The sequence below is a fragment of the Epinephelus fuscoguttatus genome, linkage group LG8 (assembly GCF_011397635.1).
Source record: "Epinephelus fuscoguttatus linkage group LG8, E.fuscoguttatus.final_Chr_v1".
NCBI lineage: Eukaryota > Metazoa > Chordata > Actinopteri > Perciformes > Serranidae > Epinephelus > Epinephelus fuscoguttatus.
This window is the reverse complement of record NC_064759.1, coordinates 204,923-227,586: the sequence shown is the minus strand read 5'-3', so window position 1 is coordinate 227,586 and position 22,664 is coordinate 204,923. Positions and strand designations below refer to the sequence as shown.

The 22,664-nt window shown below is 44.8% G+C and overlaps 1 protein-coding gene across 1 annotated transcript in view; it reads right to left on the bottom strand.

The window, feature by feature from the left end:
* The window catches only part of elp6 (elongator acetyltransferase complex subunit 6), a 34,020-nt gene extending 19,640 nt beyond the window's left edge, over nucleotides 1–14,380 (bottom strand). The window contains exons 1-5 of the mRNA XM_049584088.1: nucleotides 14,103–14,380; nucleotides 13,875–13,953; nucleotides 5,910–5,980; nucleotides 1,231–1,355; nucleotides 927–1,131 (exon numbers count right to left, since the gene is read on the bottom strand). Coding sequence (XP_049440045.1) covers nucleotides 927–1,131; nucleotides 1,231–1,355; nucleotides 5,910–5,980; nucleotides 13,875–13,953; nucleotides 14,103–14,156 — 534 coding nt within the window. The 5' untranslated portion in view covers nucleotides 14,157–14,380. The remainder of the gene's footprint in view (nucleotides 1–926; nucleotides 1,132–1,230; nucleotides 1,356–5,909; nucleotides 5,981–13,874; nucleotides 13,954–14,102) is intronic.
* Nucleotides 14,381–22,664: the final 8,284 nt, after the last annotated feature.

Below are 22,664 nucleotides of genomic sequence, written 5' to 3'. Positions count from 1 at the left end.
CTGTCAGAGGCGTCCTGTCACAGGCATCCTGTCAGAGACATCTTGTCAGAGGCATCCTGTCAGAGACGTCCTGTCAGAGGCGTCCTGTCACAGGCATCCTGTCAGAGACATCTTGTCAGAGGCATCCTATCTGAGACATCTTGTCAGAGGCGTCCTGTCAGAGACGTCCTGTCAGAGACGTCCTGTCAGAGGCATCCTGTCAGAGACATCCTGTCAGAGACGTCCTGTCAGAGGCGTCCTGTCAGAGACATCCTGTCAGAGACGTCCTGTCAGAGGCGTCCTGTCAGAGGCGTCCTGTCAGAGGCATCCTGTCAGAGACATCTTGTCAGAGGCATCCTGTCAGAGACGTCCTGTCAGAGGCATCCTGTCAGAGACGTCCTGTCAGAGGCATCCTGTCACAGGCGTCCTGTCAGAGACGTCCTGTCAGAGGCATCCTGTCAGAGACGTCCTGTCAGAGACGTCCTGTCAGAGGCGTCCTGTCAGAGACATCCTGTCAGAGACGTCCTGTCAGAGACGTCCTGTCAGAGACGTCCTGTCAGAGACGTCCTGTCAGAGACGTCCTGTCAGAGGCGTCCTGTCAGAGACGTCCTGTCAGAGGCATCCTATCTGAGACATCCTGTCAGAGACGTCCTGTCAGAGGCGTCCTGTCAGAGACGTCCTGTCAGAGGCATCCTATCTGAGACATCCTGTCAGAGACGTCCTGTCAGAGGCATCCTATCTGAGACATCCTGTCAGAGACGTCCTGTCAGAGGCATCCTGTCACAGGCATCCTGTCAGAGACGTCCTGTCAGAGACGTCCTGTCAGAGGCGTCCTGTCACAGGCATCCTATCTGAGACATCCTGTCAGAGACGTCCTGTCAGAGGGATCCTGTCAGAGACGTCCTGTCAGAGACGTCCTGTCAGAGACCTCAGTGTGATGTGCTGACCTGCAGCTGGGAGCAGACGGTCGCCCTGCAGTAGTGACTGAAGTCCAACATGTCTCCAACGCTCACACCCAGACTGAGCAGCACGCTGAGGTCATCAACTAGCAACACCGGGGAGCCCCGCCCCTCCTCATCATCATCACCGCCGCCACTGGTCAGACTGGAGCCAACAAACTGGTACAGACTCTTCAGACCAGCAGCAGGATCCCTGCAGACACACACACAGTTTATGTTTATTTCCACATTGTTCACAGGTCATCAGTGATGTCATACACATACTGCGGTCAGAGTGATTGTTTGCTTGTACCTGAGGAAGTCCATGACTTCACTTCCTGCTTCAGTCTCTTGAGGAATCAGAACAGACAGTGACTCCTTCAGACCCTCCAGGAAAACCAGCTGACCCTTCTCTTTAGCCTGTGACAGGCTGACACCCTGAGGACACACGCATTCATTCAATGGCATGGCGCCAAGCCAAAGGCTATCATACAGCCAGACTGCACCAGTGACCCCAGTGACCTCGCTCCCTGTCAGTCTGTGATTTACAGATTAAAGCTGAGGTGGACAGAAATCAGACAGTTATCCCCTCTCTGTCCTAAGCTCCGCCCACCAGACAACCACACACTTCATACAGTGACTCAGTGTTTCCATACGCTGGTTTATTTCATCTCATTTCACTCTCAGCCACTTTCTAGCTGCTTGCAGCCAAACACTATAGACCACGCTCCTATGCCTCCTCCTCCTTGCTCCGCTACAGACCACCTTGCTGGGAGGAGAGTGGGCAGCAGCTCTGGAGACTGACCTCCAGTCAGAGCCGGCCCAAGGCATAAGCGAACTAAGCTCCTGCTTAGGGCCCCGTGACCACTAGGGGGCCCCCAAGAGCAATTAACTTCAAAAAAGAAAAAAAAAAAAGAACAAATTAATTCTTTTTTTCGATGTGTGAGTGATGATGATTCACATATTATCAAACAAAAAGACAGTATTATGTTAACAGAGCGTAGTTTCCTACTGCCTCTCTGCTCTAAATGTCAGACCTCCGCTGGTAAGGTGTGCATCCAGCCTGCAGTGCGCACTGCGCATCCAAGAAGTTAGGAGCAGGTGGAAGGCCTAATATTGTTGCAACAAAGGACATACCCTTCAGGGACAGGAGGAAGAAAGAGGAAGAGGAGAAAAAACAAGATAAAGGTATGTTTGCATGTCTTGGTAATGTAACGTTTGGTGTCAAGGAGATTTTGAAAAGTTTCCTCAAATTAAGAAAGTCCCTAATTATTGTTGATATTTTGTCCCAACTATGTTAGCCTATAATAGCAAATTAGCTAGCTAACGTTAGTTCAAAACTAGAGAAATGTATCTTTTAACTGGTTAGAGATTAGATAGCTTACTATTCAAGCTAACGTTTTTGTGTTTGTGTAATAGCCTACTTTGAATAAATTGATTCTCAGTGTGTGTATATATATATATATATATATATATATATACAGTACAGGCCAAAAGTTTGGACACACCTTCTCATTCAATGCGTTTTCTTTATTTTCATGACTATTTACATTGTAGATTCTCACTGAAGGCATCAAAACTATGAATGAACACATGTGGAGTTATGTACTTAACAAAAAAGGTGAAATAACTGAAAACATGTTTTATATTCTAGTTTCTTCAAAATAGCCACCCTTTGCTCTGATTACTGCTTTGCACACTCTTGGCATTCTCTCCGTGAGCTTCAAGAGCTAGTCACCTGAAATGGTTTTCCAACCGTCTTGAAGGAGTTCCCAGAGGTGTTTAGCACTTGTTGGCCCCTTTGCCTTCACTCTGCGGTCCAGCTCACCCCAAACCATCTCCATTGGGTTCAGGTCCGGTGACTGTGGAGGCCAGGTCATCTGCCGCAGCACTCCATCACTCTCCTTCTTGGTCAAATAGCCCTTACACAGCCTGGAGGTGTGTTTGGGGTCATTGTCCTGTTGAAAAATAAATGATCGCCCAACTAAACGCAAACCGGATGGGATGGCATGTCGCTGCAGGATGCTGTGGTAGCCATGCTGGTTCAGTGTGCCTTCAATTTTGAATAAATCCCCAACAGTGTCACCAGCAAAACACCCCACACCATCACACCTCCTCCTCCATGCTTCACAGTGGGAACCAGGCATGTGGAATCCATCCGTTCACCTTTTCTGCGTCTCACAAAGACACGGCGGTTGGAACCAAAGATCTCAAATTTGGACTCATCAGACCAAAGCACAGATTTCCACTGATCTAATGTCCATTCCTTGTGTTTCTTGGCCCAAACAAATCTCTTCTGCTTGTTGCCTCTCCTTAGCAGTGGTTTCCTAGCAGCTATTTGACCATGAAGGCCTGATTCGCGCAGTCTCCTCTTAACAGTTGTTCTAGAGATGGGTCTGCTGCTAGAACTCTGTGTGGCATTCATCTGGTCTCTGATCTGAGCTGCTGTTAACTTGCGATTTCTGAGGCTGGTGACTTGGATGAACTTATCCTCAGAAGCAGAGGTGACTCTTGGTCTTCCTTTCCTGGGTCGGTCCTCATGTGTGCCAGTTTCGTTGTAGCGCTTGATGGTTTTTGCGACTCCACTTGGGGACACTTTTAAAGTTTTTGCAATTTTCCGGACTGACTGACCTTCATTTCTTAAAGTAATGATGGCCACTCGTTTTTCTTTAGTTAGCTGATTGGTTCTTGCCATAATATGAATTTTAACAGTTGTCCAATAGGGCTGTCGGCTGTGTATTAACCTGACTTCTGCACAACGCAACTGATGGTCCCAACCCCATTGATAAAGCAAGAAATTCCACTAATTAACCCTGATAAGGCACACCTGTGAAGTGGAAACCATTTCAGGTGACTACCTCTTGAAGCTCATGGAGAGAATGCCAAGAGTGTGCAAAGCAGTAATCAGAGCAAAGGGTGGCTATTTTGAAGAAACTAGAATATAAAACATGTTTTCAGTTATTTCACCTTTTTTTGTTAAGTACATAACTCCACATGTGTTCATTCATAGTTTTGATGCCTTCAGTGAGAATCTACAATGTAAATAGTCATGAAAATAAAGAAAACGCATTGAATGAGAAGGTGTGTCCAAACTTTTGGTCTGTACTGTATTTAATTTCTAGTCAAATTATCTCATTAAGATATACTAATATAAGATATAATTATATGACAAGGGACATGTTTTTCATCTTGGGTCCCTCCATCCTCTGTGCCCACTGTCCCCTCTGTGTCTGCTGCAACCTCAGCTCTACCTGGTAAGTTAACAACAAAACAACCTTTGTAATTGCTCAGTGTACTGCAGAACATTCTGAGATTAATCATTTTTAATATAAGACATAATCATATGAAAAGGGACATGTTTTTAGACAAATGCATATTATTTAAAAACTTCTCTAGCATTTTTCAGTTGTTCCACTGACAGATTGTTTTCTTACTACAAGCTATAGCTGTACTATTTTACTTAGAAAATAAGCAGCATAATTTTCATGTGTAGTATGACATCTAACATGACTTGCTTTTGTTGTTGTTTTTCATCTTAGGTCCATCTCCATGCTCTACTCCATCCACTGTGCCCACTGTCCCCTCTTTGTTGCAGTTTATTTAAAACAAAAAATAATAAAGCAGATTGTGTTTAAAGTAAATGATTGGTTTATTTTGTTACTTTTAGTTGGCCTAGATGACATTTGGTATCCCACTTTGTACTATATCACTTTTAATATTAAGTGTAAATCAACCCCAGGCTGCTCTTGTAGCTGAATTTGCTACCATTTCAGAATAAAAACCATAAATGGGTAAAACATGCCAGGCTGCTCTTTGAGGTTTTATGTATTGATTCTCTGGTGGCCAGTAGGGAGAGTTGCTGACTTTGCCAAATATTAATTGAAAGATTTTTCTGCAAGTTTGCAAATCTGTTGTCTGCTTCATGGCCTTAATCACTGTGGATTACAATCTAACTACAACAAAAAGTTCTCACATCTAGTTTTACAAGTGATGACAAAGTAGAACATGAAATAACTTACAGCAGGTGAGTAAATGATGAATAATCAGTATTATTGGCAGTAATAGAGGGCCCCAAAATCAAATTTTGCTGAGGGCCCCATGGAGGCTTGGGCTGGCCCTGAACACGACAGCGTCAGGTGTGACAGTGTCAGGTGTGACAGCATCAGGTGTGACAGTGTCAGGTGTGGCAGCTAGAGGTGTGGCAGCATCAGGTGTGACAGCATCAAGTGTGACAGCGTCAGGTGTGGTAGCGTCAGGTTCAGCAGCATCAGGTGTGACAGAACCAGCTCTGACAGTGTCAGGTGTGACAGTGTCAGGTGTGACAGCATAAGGTGTGACAGCATAAGGTGTGGCAGCATCAGGTGTGACAGTGTCAGGTGTGACAACGTCAGGTGTGACAGCCTCAGGTGTAACAGCAGCAGCGTCAGGTGTGACAGCATCAGGTGTGGCAGCATCAGGTGTGGCAGCATCAGGTGTGACAGCGTCAGGTGTAACCTGGCTGGATTCAGGTCACTGCCATCGCTGACTGGAGGTCAGTCTCTGGAGCTGCTTCCTGCTCTCCACCCGGTGAGGTGGTCTGTGGCGGAGGGTAGTGAGGCGGAGGACATATTGTGATTCGAGGCTGTAGCTAACGTTAGCTACGTCAACATGAACTTTACACTACAGCTGTGAGCTTTTAGCTCCTGTTAGCATAAGGCTAAACTGTTAGCATCATTTTCTCCCCATTTCTGAAACTGACTTGAGCTTTATTCAGATTATTGTCAGACTCTGTTTCATCAGTCTGTCTGTCTGTCTGTGTCTCTGTCTGTCTGTCTGTCTGTCCGTCTCATGTTGCTCTGCAGTGTAAACAGTTGTAGGAATCAGACTTTGACCATCTGAGGCGACGTGCACGTTCATCTGTCTGAAATGACCTGTGATTGGACAAAGTCTCCTAAAGACAAGAGGAAGAAGAGGAGTTTGGTCAGATCAAATTTTATGGTAACCCCCACTCACCAGTCTCTGACTGATCCCACTGTAGTGATTGAAGGACTGCACCAGAGCCACGAACCACACCCTGCATCCAGCTAAGACAGAGACAGAAACAAACATTACTGACAGACAGACACACAGAGACATCATTGAAAGACAGACACACCACTGAGGGACAGCTCAGGACTTTGGACTTGACACAAATCAAAAAAGACTCGACTTTAACTCCAGAGACTCGGGACATGACCTTGACTTGAACCTTTTCAAAGTGACAGAAATCATTTTATTAACTAAATGAACATAAATGTTTTTAATTATTCTCAGTGACTCATCATGCAGCGCTGCGTTACATCTGTCTGTATGCTGTATCAAATTCTGCTACAGAGACTGGAACATTTAATTGGCCTCAAAGGTTCTGCGCTAAGCTGGTTTAAATCTTATCAGGGTTCCTACACATTTGGAAATTCAAAATTCCATACTTTTCCATACCTAATTTCCAGACTTCTCTGCATTTTTTGTTTGTTTTTTTTCTCAGATAATATGCGACATCTGAGTAAATTTATCAGTGTATCATATTTCACATCATATTTAATTATTCTTAATAGGCGATTGTAGCCAAGTACCATAATGGCATGCAAATAAAAACTCAGTTCAATGTCTGGACTGAGGCAAAAAGGTTGGGATTCTGGGTGCAAGCGATGCAGTTACGAGACGTCTGTGTTTTTTCCTTTCATGTGGCTCAGAGTCGCCTTCTCCCCCATGTTGGCGATGTCAAACGATTTCACACAAAGCTTGCATCTAGCTTTGTGTGTGCGGAATCCTTGGCCAATCAGTGTTTAGATACGGTATTGTCAAGCCATCTATCCAAAAACTTGCATCTACCCATTGTGAACCACGTGAAACTCGTCTTATTGTCGAAGGTGCAGTGTTGGACTGAAATTTGATACCTGGGGGGCTGGAGGAGGGTCATGGGGCAGCGGACTGGACATACCACTTGTCAATCAGGTAAAAGGGGCGGGATGTTTTCTGAGACTTTTGCTCTCACACAAACTGTGCTTGGCCCGGTATAAAACACAATCCAGATTGATTAAATTATTTTTGGAAATACCTAATTTTCTATTTTAGAAAACAGTATTTTAGACCAGTGGTAATAGTCTGGAAACATAAATATTTTTCCATACTTTATTTTTCATTTCCCATACTTTTTAATACCTAGAAATTTATCAAATTTATTTCCACACTTTCCATACTTGCGTAGGAACCCTGTCTTATTTATCTGATCGTTTTCAGTTCGCTCATGTTACTGATGAATCATCTCTACATACTAAAGTTTGTTTTGGAGTTCCGCAAGGTTCTGTGCTTGGACCAATCCTATTCACTCTATATATGCTTCCCATCATTAAAAATCACTCTGTAAATTTCAATTGTTATGCGGATGATACACAGTTGTATGTATCGATGAAGTCAGAAGAAACTGATCAATTAAGTTAATTCAGAATGCAGCAGCACGTGTACTAACAGGAACTAAGAAACGAGATCATATTTCTCCTGTTTTAGCTTCTCTGCACTGGCTCCCTGTAAAATCCAGAATTGAATTTAAAATCCTACTGTTAACTTATAAAGCTCTAAATGGTCAAGCTCCGTCATATATTAGAGAGCTCATAGTGCCATATTATCCCACCAGAACACTGCGCTCTGAGAACGCAGGGTTACTCGTGGTCCCTAAAGTCTCCAAAAGTAGATCAGGAGCCAGAGCCTTCAGCTATCAGGCTCCTCTCCTGTGGAATCATCTTCCTGTTACGGTCCGGGAGGCAGACACCGTCTCCACATTTAAAACTAGACTTAAGACTTTCCTCTTTGATAAAGCTTATAGTTAGGGCTGGCTCAGGCTTGCCCTGTACCAGCCCCTAGTTAGGCTGACTTAGGCCTAGTCTGCCGGAGGACCCCCCTATAATACACCAGGCCTCTTCTCTCTCTCTCTCTCTCTCTCTCTCTCTCATGTCCTGTTACTGCATGTTACTAACTCGTGTTGGTTGTGCTGCTGCTGCCGTGGTCCTGCCAGATGCCTCCTGCTGCTGCTGCTGCCATCATTAGTCATTAGTCATACTTCTACTGTTATTATACACATATGACTATTGTCACACATGTATACTGCCAGATATTAATACATACTTTCAACATATTGTACCACAGTAGCCAGAACTATAACTATAATATTATTACTTTCATTAATGTTGTTGTAAGCTACTGTCATTACCGTCTGTCCTGCAACTCTCTCTCTGTCTCATTGTGTCATACAGATTACTGTTAATTTATTATGCTGATCTGTTCTGTACTAGTGCTGCACGATTAATCTTATCGCAATCGCGATGTCAAGCTGTGCGATTACATAACCGCATAAAAGGCTGCGATTTGCGATTTAATGTAGGCTAAATAAATGTTAACATGTGTGCCTGTGAACGTGACTGCCTCTCCTGTAGTGTGTGGAGTTTGTTGACATCACGCTCACAAGCTATCCTGGTGCGTGCAGCCGGCGTGCAGCAGTGACCAACACAGACGCTGAAGAAGAGCATGAGCTCGACCATGAACAGCCTGAGTTGGTGGTGAAAAAAACGTCTGTTACATGGCAATACTTTGGATTCAGGTACGGCGATGCTGAACAGAAAGACGTGCCGTGTAAGTTTAAAAGTTAATGTCGCCACGTCCCACAGCAACACGACCAATCTATATCAGCACTTGAGACAGCACAGGGAAAAGTAGCAAGAGTGCATGCGAGAGAAAGACGAGCCGTGTAACGTTAAAGACAAAGAGACAACTGAAAGACACCAGAGCTTCATAAAACAACATCCAAGCACAGTTAAGCAAACATTTGTAAGTGTCACAGGGAAATCATGGACTCCATAACAAATGAAAAATTGAGCAACTTTGCTCTGTTTCGGCCCACTTGACATGCTGCTGTGTTGTGCTACGGCGTGCTGGAATTTGTCATTTACGTGACAACGCCTGAACGCAACACAGGCTCGCTCCACTGTGTGTACAGTGTCGTGCTGCGCTGCTGTGTGAGCAGCGTGTTTGACTGTGCTCAGTCTGTTGATGGTCATTAACACACTGTCTGTCCATAACAATAACTCTGTCAGGTCAGTGCCCGCTGATATAATGTAGGCAAACACTGAATCAAACAAAAAGACTCATGATACCATTTATTTATTATATTTTATTGTAATTACATTGTAATCGCAATCGCAAATCGCGATATTGTCCACCATAATCGCAATCGCACATTTTTATGAAATTGTGCAGCACTATTGCACGTCTGTCCATCCTGGAAGAGGGATTCCTCCTCAGTTGCTCTTCCTGAGGTTTCTACCGTTTTTTTTGTTTTTTTTTGGGGGGGGGGGGTTCCTGATCAGCTGTGAGGACAGAGGGATGTCGTATGCTGTAAAGCCCTGTGAGGCAAATTGTGATTTGTGATATTGGGCTTTATAAATAAAATAAAATTGATTGAGCGTTACATCCGCTGTGTTACATCAGTCCGTATGCTGCAGCACTACGTTACGTCCGTATGCTGCATTACATCAGTCCTTACGCTGCAGCACTGCATAACATCAGTCCGTATGCTGCATTACATCAGTCCTTACGCTGCAGCACTGCATAACATCAGTCCGTATGCTGCAGCGCTGCATTACATCAGTCTGTATGCTGCAGGGCTGCATTACATCAGTCTGTATGCTGCAGGGCTGCATAACATCCGTCCGTATGCTGCAGTGCTGCATTACATCAGTCCTTACGCTGCAGCGCTGCATTACATCGGTCTGTATGCTGCGGCACTGCATTACATCGGTCTGTATGCTGCAGCACCGCATAACATCCGTCTGTATGCTGCAGCACTGCATAACATCAGTCTGCATGCTGCAGCGCTGCATAACATCGGTCTGTATACTGCAGCACCGCATAACATCCATCTGTATGCTACAGCACCGCATAACATCAGTCTGTATTCTGCAGCGCTGCATTACATCAGTCTGTATGCTGCGACACTGCATTACATCCGTCTGTATGCTGCAGGGCTGCATAACATCAGTCTGTATGCTGCGGCACTGCATAACATCAGTCTGTATGCTGCAGCACTGCATAACATCAGTCTGTATGCTGCAGTGCTGCATTACATCAGTCTGTATGCTGCAGCACTGCATTACATCTGTCTGTATGCTGCGGCACTGCATTACATCAGTCTGTATGCTGCAGCACTGCATAACATCAGTCTGTATGCTGCAGTGCTGCATTACATCAGTCTGTATGCTGCAGCACTGCATAACATCAGTCTGTATGCTGCAGCGCTGCATTACATCAGTCTGTATGCTGCAGTGCTGCATTACATCAGTCTGTATGCTGCGGCACTGCATTACATCAGTCTGTATGCTGCAGCACTGCATAACATCAGTCTGTATGCTGCGGCACTGCATTACATCTGTCTGTATGCTGCAGCACTGCATAACATCAGTCTGTATGCTGCAGCACTGCATTACATCAGTCTGTATGCTGCAGCACTGCATAACATCAGTCTGTATGCTGCGGCACTGCATTACATCAGTCTGTATGCTGCAGCACTGCATAACATCAGTCTGTATGCTGCGGCACTGCATTACATCAGTCTGTATGCTGCAGCACTGCATAACATCAGTCTGTATGCTGCGGCACTGCATTACATCAGTCTGTATGCTGCAGCACTGCATAACATCAGTCTGTATGCTGCAGCACTGCATTACATCCGTCTGTATGCTGCAGCACTGATTGATTCGCACTGCTTTCGCGAGCAAGCTCGAAAATAGAAGAGACACAGATTTTCCGCGTGAGTCACGAGCGAATGGTTGCGGTATTCAACAAAAAACAGGCGTTTGCATGTGTTGTGACCTCTCTCGGCCACCATAGACATCTTCCCCCTGACCAAGCGAGACCTGACAGGCACATGTTTCATGTACTTACCCATTTGTAGTGCTGAATATTAATTCTCCAAGTGTTGGAATTAGGGCTGCCACGATTAGTCGTCTAATTGATGACTAATCGACTATTAAATTAATCGGTGACTATTTTAGTAGTTGACTAATCGGTTTGTAGGCATGTCCCGATCCGATCACGTGATCGGAAATCGGGGCCGATCACGTGGTTTCAGACTCGATCGGAATCGGAAGTTACATCCCGATCAGGGATCGGATATAGGCCTATGACATATCAGATACATGTCAGGGTTTTCCCTATTTGTCTAAAGCAAGACGGGCCGCATGGGGGGCGTTCAGATGTAGCTCTTTTGCACTCTCAAACCCATTACTTTTACTGTAGACGTGCGTCATGTGCGCTCATAACCCAAAGCGACGCCAGCGGTGCGCCTTCGGTGCAAAGCACTTGTTTTTCGTGCACGTCCGTGTGTGTGTGGCTGCGTCGTCGCGGACATGTAACGATATGAAATGACGGCGCTTGCGAGAGTGTGAGAGACGATCGTCCGTGTCACCGTGTCAGTTGACTGTTTAGTACGTGTGTGTGGCACACGTGAAACAGTAATTGTTTCACTGCTGACTTCCAAGCAGCTGTTGTTGTTGATGTTTGAGCGCTACAGACCCCAGCAGCAACAACAGTCACTGCAGCTTCTACTGAGAGCGAGTCAGACGTAACGCACGTGAGACAGACACACGGACAGACTGCGCAGATGTCGCGGACATCGTTAAACTTCTCACACTATTGTGTGACGGCAGATACAGAACCAGGTATTTATTTAAAGTTAGAGAGGGAGAAGGAGTGAGGTGAGCTGGGTGAGGGAGGGAGGGAGGGAGAAGGAGTGAGGTGAGCTGGGTGAGGGAGGGAGGGAGGGAGAAGGAGCGAGGTGGGGGGGGGGGGGCAGACAGGCAGGTGAGGGAGGGATAAAGGGAAAGAGGCTGGTGATTGAGAAAGGCATGATAAGCTATTTTATTTTTGACCAAATGTTCTTGTTGCTGTCTAATGGATAATGGAATTAATATTATACCGTGGAGCTACTGTACTATTATCATACAGTGAGGTTTTGATATCATGACATGTCTTACAATACTGCAATAAATGTCATGGGCTTGTTATTGGGGTACAGTATTGTAATATTGTGATATTGTTACATCCCTAGTAGAGCACAAAGAACAGAAAAATAGTGGGATGATACAGTTAATCTACAGTAAAAAATTTTACCAAAGTATCGGATTGGGACTCGGTATCGGCAGATACTCAAAATCAAATGACTCGGACTCAGACTCGGGGGCAAAAAAATGTTATCGGGACATCCCTATCGGTTTGAGTCATTTTTCATAGAAAAGTACTATAAAAGTACCCAAAATACTCTTACTGCAGCTTCTTACATTCAGATATCGGCAGCTTTACACACTATCCCGTGACAGTGAACTAAAACCCTTTGGCGTGAGTACAGACAAGACATTAGATGACGTAATTTTGGGGTTTGGGCAAGACAGACCGACATTTTTCAACATTTTAACACATTTCTCGATGAAATGATTAGTCGACTAATCGAAGAAATAATCGACAGATTAGTCGACAATGAAAATAATCGTTAATGGCAGCCCTGCACTGAATATTCGGTAACCGAATATATTCGGCCGAATATTGCAAAAAAACACACATTCGGTATTTGGTGGAATAAGTTAAAAGCAAGGCCGAATAATAGCAGCGCGGTTTTGATAATGCAATCAAACAGTGTGCGTGACGGGTGGATTAAAATGTCGGCAGTGTGGCGATCCGTCCCTCGCTGCACTCGCATTTGTGACTAAAAATAGTTTTGAGCGAGCAAAATCGGCTTAAATCATTCAGCACGCTGTGCGAGCAGCCTACAGATTTCAACCAGCAGCAGAAACGAAAGGCAAATCCCATCGATTGTGGGTTGAACGGGGGTCACAGACACAGACAGTAAAGTTAATGTATTCCCGTCAAATACGGCAGCCATCGGCTTACCGGGCGACGGAGAAGTCGGCTCCAATAATATCCTCTTCTTAGCGTGTGGACTGCCCAGAAGTACCTGAACAGCCGAGCCAGCCGAACACAGGTACGTGACGTGTCAGAGGAGAAACGAGCCGTTCACGGCCCACAAACCTCACCGCACTTTAGGGACTGTTCTTTACTTGTCAGGGGAGGAGGGTGGCTGGTTGATTCTTATTTTATTTATTTATTTTATTTTGATCCCCCCTATGTTAATCACTTATTGATGCTGTTTTTGAAGTATGAATAAGTCAGTAAGTAATTTATTCCATTGAAATATCATTGATGTATTATAGAAAAGTGATTTATCTTTTTATAAATGACAAAAGGCACATCTGCCTCATTTTCGCTGTGGTATCGTGATACTACTCAGAACCATGATATTTTCATTGGTATCATACAGTGGGATCCAATTTTGATACCATGACAACACTAATCTGGAGGGTTCATCTGCAAAAACTAATGAAAAACTAAACAACGACATTCAGTAGTCTGTACTCGGTATTCGGCCAAGCGTTTAATATTATTTGGCTTCGGCCACAAATTTTCATTTCGGTGCATCCCTAGCCCTAGTTGGAATAATCACTGGCGCACGAAGCTGTCCACCCTGGGCTTTGGGTCCAAACTCACTTCTTCTTTGGGGTTTATTGGAGATTTGCAAACATGGTGCACTACCGCCACCAACTGTTCGGGTGGGGTTTGTATTTTGACGGGACAGCAGCGGCCGCTGCGCGACACGTCTGTTCGGTTTACACAATACATGTGTGCTGCCGCCTCGCTTGCGGTGTAAATGAGGCCTAAGAGTTAAAGTTAAAGTTTGAAACAGTTTTAATAAAGTAGTGAATTTAGAAATACACGGGTTCTGATTTTTTATTTTTATCGTGGTATCGAATGAGTATCGAGAATTGTGGAAATTCACTGGTATTGGTATCGACTACTGAAATTCTGGTATGGTGACAAGCCTACAGGTGATAAACTCACCTTTCAGGTACAGAGACAGGAAGTGGTGAATGAGAAAAGAAGCGTCACTCCGTCTATCTGACAGCAGGATGAACTCTCCCTGTAAACAAACAACAACAAACAAATATGTTGGGACGCTGCTGACACACTGACGTCAGCATGTAGACTAGTGTGTGTGTGTGTGTGTGTGTGTGTGTGATCAGTTAATACAGGCATGTTAAGGTGTGACAGGTGACTGCAGCTCCTCACCTGAGTGACGCTGTCCGGTTTGGTGTTTAAGATGCTGTTCAGTTCAGTAAACATGGCTAACGTTAGCTCTACCGTTAACTCTGACGTCACGAGCTAACCTGACGGTAAATAATAACGTAACTGAGTTAAACTAACGACACACCAGATGAGCTGTGAGCGGTGAATGACGTCAGACAGGTTATAGATAGATTATAGAGTCATATGTTCCAGAGTCACGTCACAGATCTGTCAGCTCTCCTCTCTGCTAGCTGCTGAGCTAACTGAGCTAACGTCCTGTAGCATGCTAACAAAGATGGTGAGAAGAGAACAGGAGGTGTCACTCTGCACCCACCCACACACACACACACACACACACACACACACACACACACACGACTATACTTTATTATTAATATCAATTATTACCTAATTAGCTCTATGTTGCACATAAACAGATCTCCAGTTTAAAGAGTGTGAGTTTCTGTGCGTCACGTCGGTCTGTGACAGAATGGTCTCCATGGTGACAGCTTTCTTAATAGACGATCTTTGCACGCCGTGACGTCCCCCACGTGTTTCTGCCCTGGTTGAGTTGAAGACACGCCCCCTGCTGGTGGTGCTGTGGTGATGAGGTGATAAGGGATCAAGCCGGAATAGGTTGGTTGCATGAAAGCAGGTCAAATTTAACCCGGTCAAGTTACTTTGGTGATTTATTCTCTGCAGCTAACCTGCTCCAGACCAGGCTAACAACCAGGCTAAGATTAATCCCAGTGATTCATCTGGTAGTTTTAATCAATCAATCCTGTGACAAATTCATGTGTTTTACAGCATTTCCATTGTTTTTCTAAATATGTTGTGTCATTTTTCCACTTAGGTTAAATCAGCACATTTAGCCTCTCTTCAATGAGGGATCTTGTATGTTACTTTTTGCTGTGTCTGTGCATTTTATCTGGCATTGGTAGCATACAGTGTGAGGTTATCTTTTAAATTCCACTTCACCAAATCAATGGTATACCGCGCATTCATGAAAAAGGGAAGACACCACAATGTTTTGTTGTTCAATTGTTTTATTTCCCAGCCCTCTTTTGTCTGCTTGGAACCTGAAATAGAAAGCAAAAGTAACAACTATTAATACACTGTATTACAGATATGGTTACAGTGTGCACTGAAATACTCACTTCACTTTCTAAAGATCATGTTGACGTTTTTAAAAAGAGGCTCAAAACTCATCTTTTTAGTCAGGCTTTTAACTGATCTCTTTATTTATCTATTTTAAATTCCTTTTATAACCGATTTATCTATCTATTATCTATTTTATTTATTTATTTATTTGTTTTATGTTCTTACCCTTCCTCTTTTTACGTTCTTATCTCATTTAACCTTTATCTCCTGTTATTTTAGTGATAGGTTTTAGTTTTGATCCATTTTATGTCTCTGTTTTAGATCATTCTTACCTAGCTATTAACTCAGTTTTATGAACTAAATAGCTTTTTGTTTATTTGGTTCTTTTTATACCCTTTATCCTATCTTACTGTTTTAGTCCCTCAGCTTTTAGCTCCAGTGTTTCCTCATGGGGGCCTACCACACTGAGAGTTGTTCCTGGTCTCGCGATGGGGGTGCCGTCGGGAGACCGCTCTGACCTGGGTGGCTGAAGGGCACTGCACCTCAGGGTGGAGCCTCCTGTCTGCCCGGGTCGGGGAGGTCTTTACAGCGGCACTCCCTGTGGCCGCGGACCGTGGGCCCTCTCAGTGTGGACGGCCCCCAGAGGTGGCTTTTTCCTTGCCTCGGGTCTCGGTGCTCTGTGTGTGTGTGTGTGTGGGTGTGTGTGTGTGTGTATATTTACGTATCTCTGTGGGGTGGGAGGGTTGGGTTTTCTCTTTTCTTTTTGTTTTCTGTTTTGGATCTTTGTTGTTTTTAACCTCTGTGAGGCACCTTGTCTTACTGTCGTATGAAAAGTGGCATATAAATAAAGTTGATTTGATTTGATTTGATTTGATCAAGCTCCATTTCTTGCAGCTTTCTTTTCTCCACTTGAATTTTTACTTCTGTCAGCTCTATCTGTCTCTCGAGATATTTTCCATATAGAGCTCTGACAGTTTGTGAATTCTGTAAAAGAAATGTCAATTAGCACAGCAAGATTTGTGCATAATGTAGATTTACTTTAGCCAATACTTACAGTGTTACCAGGCTGCTTCTGAGGCTGTGCAGCGTCTGGGTCCTGTTACACACATAACATTTTCTATTAGCACCACACCACTGACTTCTTATCCATTATGGACGAAACAAGCAGGATATTTCCACAAAACTGACATGATACCTCAAGCTTTCTAGAGTCCAGTGACACCATCTCCTCACCTGCAGATGTGCATTGTACAGCTGCATTCTTTTTTCTTTTTTCTTTTTAAAGATATTTTTGGGGCATTTTGCCATCAATGGACAGGGCAGGTGGGGGTGGCTGGGGATGACATGCAGCAAGGGGCCACAGGCTCACACACCAACACTTACCAGCCTGCAAAATGTTCTTGTATTTTATTTTCAACTGCTGCCAGGTCCTTTTTTGCCCAGACAAGTTTGTTCTTTATGAAGAGTGGATAGATAAAATAGACAAAGTGTACAACTGTTAATAACAGTTCCAGTGGAGTAGGCTACTGTTTAATAATTGTACACTTTTTTTGGACTACTTACGCATTAAGCTGGTCCACAACTGTTTGCCAGGCTTTCTCCCTTCCCTTGATTATAGTACTGGTGTTGCCTTTTTTTCTTATAATGTGTTTCACCTCCTCATATGACTCCATTAGGAGCTGCTGCTCAGTGGCTGTAAAATAGGTAACGTGGCTCTTATCCATTTTCCACTCAGTGATTCTGTGATCGATCCTGTGGTCTATTTAAGAGTGCCCAACTATCTACATCTGACTTGACATAGCCGCACCTTTTCATCCTGGCTCAGCAAATGTGCAACCAATTAAGCCAAGATGCGCCGATCAGACTAGGTCAAGCCATGCTTGCTCTGTTATCCTGGATTTCTTTATTCTACTTTTGTGCAATATCCTGAAAGCAGGATTAGTAAAAGCTCTGAGTTTCCATTTCACAAAGCCAGCTCAGTGTAACCCTGAGTCAGTTACTATGGCAACATACTCTTCATGTCAGCCTGAGGCTGAGCGTGTAGCAGGAAGTAGAAACATGGCGTGTCCTTTAGTGAATGAAGTGGTGGAGGTTGAGGCCCAGTGTATTCAGAGGCTGTTGTGTAAGGAGAAGATGATTAGAGCCTGTTTGGATGTCTCTCTGGAGGAGTGTCTGTATGAAAGATACTGTTTGGATGTCTCTCTGGAGGAGTGTCTGTATGAAAGATACTGTTTGGATGTCTCTCTGGAGGAGTGTCTGTATGAAAGATACTGTTTGGATGTCTCTCTGGAGGAGTGTCTGTATGAAAGATACTGAAAGATACTGTTTGGATGTCTCTCTGGAGGAGTGTCTATATGAAAGATACTGTTTAGATGTCTCCCTGGAGGAGTGTCTGTATGAAAGATACTGGAGGAGTGTCTGTATGAAAGATACTGTTTGGATGTCTCTCTGGAGGAGTGTCTGTATGAAAGATACTGTTTGGATGTCTCTCTGGAGGAGTGTCTATATGAAAGATACTGAAAGATACTGTTTGGATGTCTCTCTGGAGAAGTGTCTATATGAAAGATACTGTTTAGATGTCTCCCTGGAGGAGTGTCTATATGAAAGATACTGTTTGGATGTCTCTCTGGAGAAGTGTCTGTATGAAAGATACTGTTGGATGTCTCCCTGGAGGAGTGTCTGTATGAAAGATACTGGAGGAGTGTCTGTATGAAAGATACTGTTTGGATGTCTCTCTGGAGGAGTGTCTGTATGAAAGATACTGAAAGATACTGTTTGGATGTCTCTCTGGAGAAGTGTCTATATGAAAGATGCTGTTTGGATGTCTCTCTGGAGGAGTGTCTGTATGAAAGATACTGAAAGATACTGTTTGGATGTCTCTCTGGAGGAGTGTCTGTATGAAAGATGCTGTTTGGATGTCTCTCTGGAGAAGTGTCTGTATGAAAGATACTGTTGGATGTCTCTCTGGAGGAGTGTCTATATGAAAGATACTGTTTGGATGTCTCTCTGGAGGAGTGTCTGTATGAAGGATACTGTTTGGATGTCTCTCTGGAGGAGTGTCTGTATGAAAGATACTGTTTGGATGTCTCTCTGGAGGAGTGTCTGTATGAAGGATACTGTTTGGATGTCTCTCTGGAGGAGTGTCTGTATGAAAGATACTGTTTGGATGTCTCCCTGGAGGAGTGTCTGTATGAAAGATACTGAAAGATACTGTTTGGATGTCTCTCTGGAGAAGTGTCTATATGAAAGATACTGTTTGGATGTCTCTCTGGAGGAGTGTCTGTATGAAAGATACTGTTTGGATGTCTCTCTGGAGGAGTGTCTATATGAAAGATACTGAAATATACTGTTTGGATGTCTCTCTGGAGGAGTGTCTATATGAAAGATACTGAAAGATACTGTTTGGATGTCTCTCTGGAGGAGTGTCTGTATGAAAGATACTGAAAGATACTGTTTGGATGTCTCTCTGGAGGAGTGTCTGTATGAAAGATACTGTTTGGATGTCTCTCTGGAGAAGTGTCTATATGAAAGATACTGTTTGGATGTCTCTCTGGAGGAGTGTCTGTATGAAAGATACTGTTTGGATGTCTCTCTGGAGGAGTGTCTGTATGAAAGATACTGTTTAGATGTCTCTCTGGAGAAGTGTCTATATGAAAGATACTGTTTGGATGTCTCTCTGGAGGAGTGTCTGTATGAAAGATACTGTTTGGATGTCTCTCTGGAGGAGTGTCTGTATGAAGGATACTGTTTGGATGTCTCCCTGGAGGAGTGTCTGTATGAAAGATACTGTTTGGATGTCTCTCTGGAGGAGTGTCTATATGAAAGATACTGAAAGATACTGTTTGGATGTCTCTCTGGAGGAGTGTCTGTATGAAAGATACTCAAAGATACTGTTTAGATGTCTCTCTGGAGGAGTGTCTGTATGAAAGATACTGTTTGGATGTCTCTCTGGAGGAGTGTCTATATGAAAGATACTGAAAGATACTGTTTGGATGTCTCTCTGGAGGAGTGTCTGTATGAAAGATACTGTTTGACCTCACACTCTATCATTTATCTAACAATCTGTTCCACCCACATATATCACATTTTACACATCATCATCCGTTGTTGTGGTTTTCCCTGGACATAAATCAGAGCGGATCATCACAGAGGAATTCCACAGAGCTGCAGATTTGTCAGTGTTAATGAATCTACCTGGACACATGATGAGGTCATTGATCAAGACATCTCATATATTCAAAGATGGAACTGGCTCACTGATGGGACTCAACATCCCATAATAGCTCTATCAGCCTGGTGTCCACGTTGTCATGACGTCAGGATCAGTTCCAGTGTGTTTAATATCTGTGTGTTTGATGTTGAGTTTGTGCCCAGTGTGTTTGGGCTCCATCACATTACAGCTGAATAAATTATATTCAAATATATGAACACTGTTAAGATAGAAACATGTTTCTGTATGTTAGACACATGACCTCATCACATGACATCACATCACTTCACATATGAACATGCTCTGCAGGCTGTTCCCATCACACCTCACTCTGTTCAGCTTGTGGAGCACATTGATTGGATTCAGTTTTGGATGAAATCAGTGGCTCTGCTTTTAACTCCACTTCCTGTGAATTATTTTGCATCCCACTCTGCTGTGCTGTCACTGGTTGTGGTTGTTGCTGTTGTTGTTGCTGATGTGATGATGCTTGATTGTGGATGTTGGCTGTTTGTTGCATTGTGTTTTTGTTGCTATGGACAGGCCAACTGTAGAAATTAATTGCCCTTTTGCGACTAATAAAGCATTCTGAATCTGAATCTGTCTCTGAGAGTCATGTTATCTGCACTCTACTGATGAAGTCTGTTGGTGCTCACTGTGACCCAGCTTCCCTCAGGCTGAACATACTCACAGTTGATTGAACTGATACTGATCAGCTGCTCTGTTTCTCAGCTCAGGCTCAGTCAGCTCAGAGATCAGGAACAGGATCAGGATCAGGCTCAGTCAGCTCAGAGATCAGGATCAGACTCAGGATCAGGCTCAGTCAGCTCAGAGATCAGGTTCAGTCAACTCAGAGATCAGACTCAGGATCAGGATCAGGCTCAGTCAACTCAGAGATCAGAATCAGGCTTAGTCCACCCACAGATTAGGATCAGAATCAGGATCAGAATCAGGATCAGGCTCAGTCAACTCAGAGATCAGGCTCAGTCAACTCAGAGATCAGACTCAGGATCAGGATCAGGATCAGGCTCAGACAACTCAGAGATCAGACTCAGTCAACTCAGAGATCAGGCTCAGTCAACTCAGAGATCAGACTCAGGATCAGGATCAGGCTCAGACAACTCAGAGATCAGACTCAGGATCAGGATCAGGATCAGGCTCAGTCAACTCAGAGATCAGGCTCAGGATCAGGCTCAGGCTCAGGCTCAGTCAACTCAGAGATTAGGATCAGTTAACTCAGAGACCAGGATCAGTCAACTCAGAGATCAGGATCAGGATCAAAATCAGGCTCAGAGTTTGCTGAGCCTGATTCTCTGAAACAGGGCCCTGATGTTCAGATCTGATGTCAGACTGAACACCATCTGTGTTATTCTTCAGGTGTGTGATACAGAGTGTGTATTCTTCAGGTATGTGATACAGGTGTGTGATACAGAATGTGTATTCTTCAAGTGTGTGATACAGAGTGTGTCAGTCCAACACTCTGGGCCATTAAAGTATCCATGATATTAATGTTTATCCTAAAACTGTATCAGGTGACACAGAGACAGGTGATCATCAGTCAGACTGCAGCTCTGATAAACCCAACACACTCTACCTGTTCAGGTGTACACTACCTGCTCAGGTACAGACTGAGGGGTGGAGCCTTCACCAGTTGTCCTGCAGACTGACTGTAACTGCCGGTTTCTTTTCCTGCGTCGAATAAAAAAGTAAAAATAAAATCTTGTATTTATCAGATTTTTCCTCAGTGACTGAATCACTTTCATGTTTGTCCATCTTCTCTGCTTCTCAGAGAGAACAACAGGTCCTGAGTTCAGTCAGCAGGGGGCAGTGTGTCTCTACAGTCAACATGAGGTCCTGAGTTCAGTCAGCAGGGGGCAGCGTGTCTCTACAGTCAACATGAGGTCCTGAGTTCAGTCAGCAGGGGGCAGCGTGTCTCTACAGTCAACAACAGGTCCTGAGTTCAGTCAGCAGGGGGCAGCGTGTCTCTACAGTCAACATGAGGTCCTGAGATCAGTCAGCAGGGGGCAGCGTGTCTCTACAGTCAACATCAGATCCTGAGTTCAGTCAGCAGGGGGCAGTGTGTCTCTACAGTCAACAACAGGTCCTGAGTTCAGTCAGCAGGGGGCAGCGTGTCTCTACAGTCAACATCAGGTCCTGAGTTCAGTCAGCAGGGGGCAGCGTGTCTCTACAGTCAACATGAGGTCCTGAGTTCAGTCAGCAGGGGGCAGCGTGTCTCTACAGTCAACATCAGGTCCTGAGTTCAGTCAGCAGGGGGCAGCGTGTCTCTACAGTCAACATGAGGTCCTGAGTTCAGTCAGCAGGGGGCAGCGTGTCTCTACAGTCAACATCAGGTCCTGAGTTCAGTCAGCAGGGGGCAGCGTGTCTCTACAGTCAACATCAGGTCCTGAGTTCAGTCAGCAGGGGGCAGCGTGTCTCTACAGTCAACAACAGGTCCTGAGTTCAGTCAGCAGGGGGCAGCGTGTCTCTACAGTCAACATCAGGTCCTGAGTTCAGTCAGCAGGGGGCAGCGTGTCTCTACAGTCAACATCAGGTCCTGAGTTCAGTCAGCAGGGGGCAGCGTGTCTCTACAGTCAACAACAGGTCCTGAGTTCAGTCAGCAGGGGGCAGCGTGTCTCTACAGTCAACATCAGGTCCTGAGTTCAGTCAGCAGGGGGCAGTGTGTCTCTACAGTCAACATCAGGTCCTGAGTTCAGTCAGCAGGGGGCAGCGTGTCTCTACAGTCAACAACAGGTCCTGAGTTCAGTCAGCAGGGGGCAGCGTGTCTCTACAGTCAACATCAGGTCCTGAGTTCAGTCAGCAGGGGGCAGCGTGTCTCTACAGTCAACATCAGGTCCTGAGTTCAGTCAGCAGGGGGCAGCGTGTCTCTACAGTCAACATCAGGTCCTGAGTTCAGTCAGCAGGGGGCAGCGTGTCTACAGTCAACATCAGGTCCTGAGTTCAGTCAGCAGGGGGCAGCTTGTCTCTACAGTCAACATCAGGTCCTGAGTTCAGTCAGCAGGGGGCAGCGTGTCTCTACAGTCAACATGAGGTCCTGAGTTCAGTCAGCAGGGGGCAGCGTGTCTCTACAGTCAACATCAGGTCCTGAGTTCAGTCAGCAGGGGGCAGCGTGTCTCTACAGTCAACATGAGGTCCTGAGTTCAGTCAGCAGGGGGCAGTGTGTCTCTACAGTCAACATGAGGTCCTGAGTTCAGTCAGCAGGGGGCAGCTTGTCTCTACAGTCAACAACAGGTCCTGAG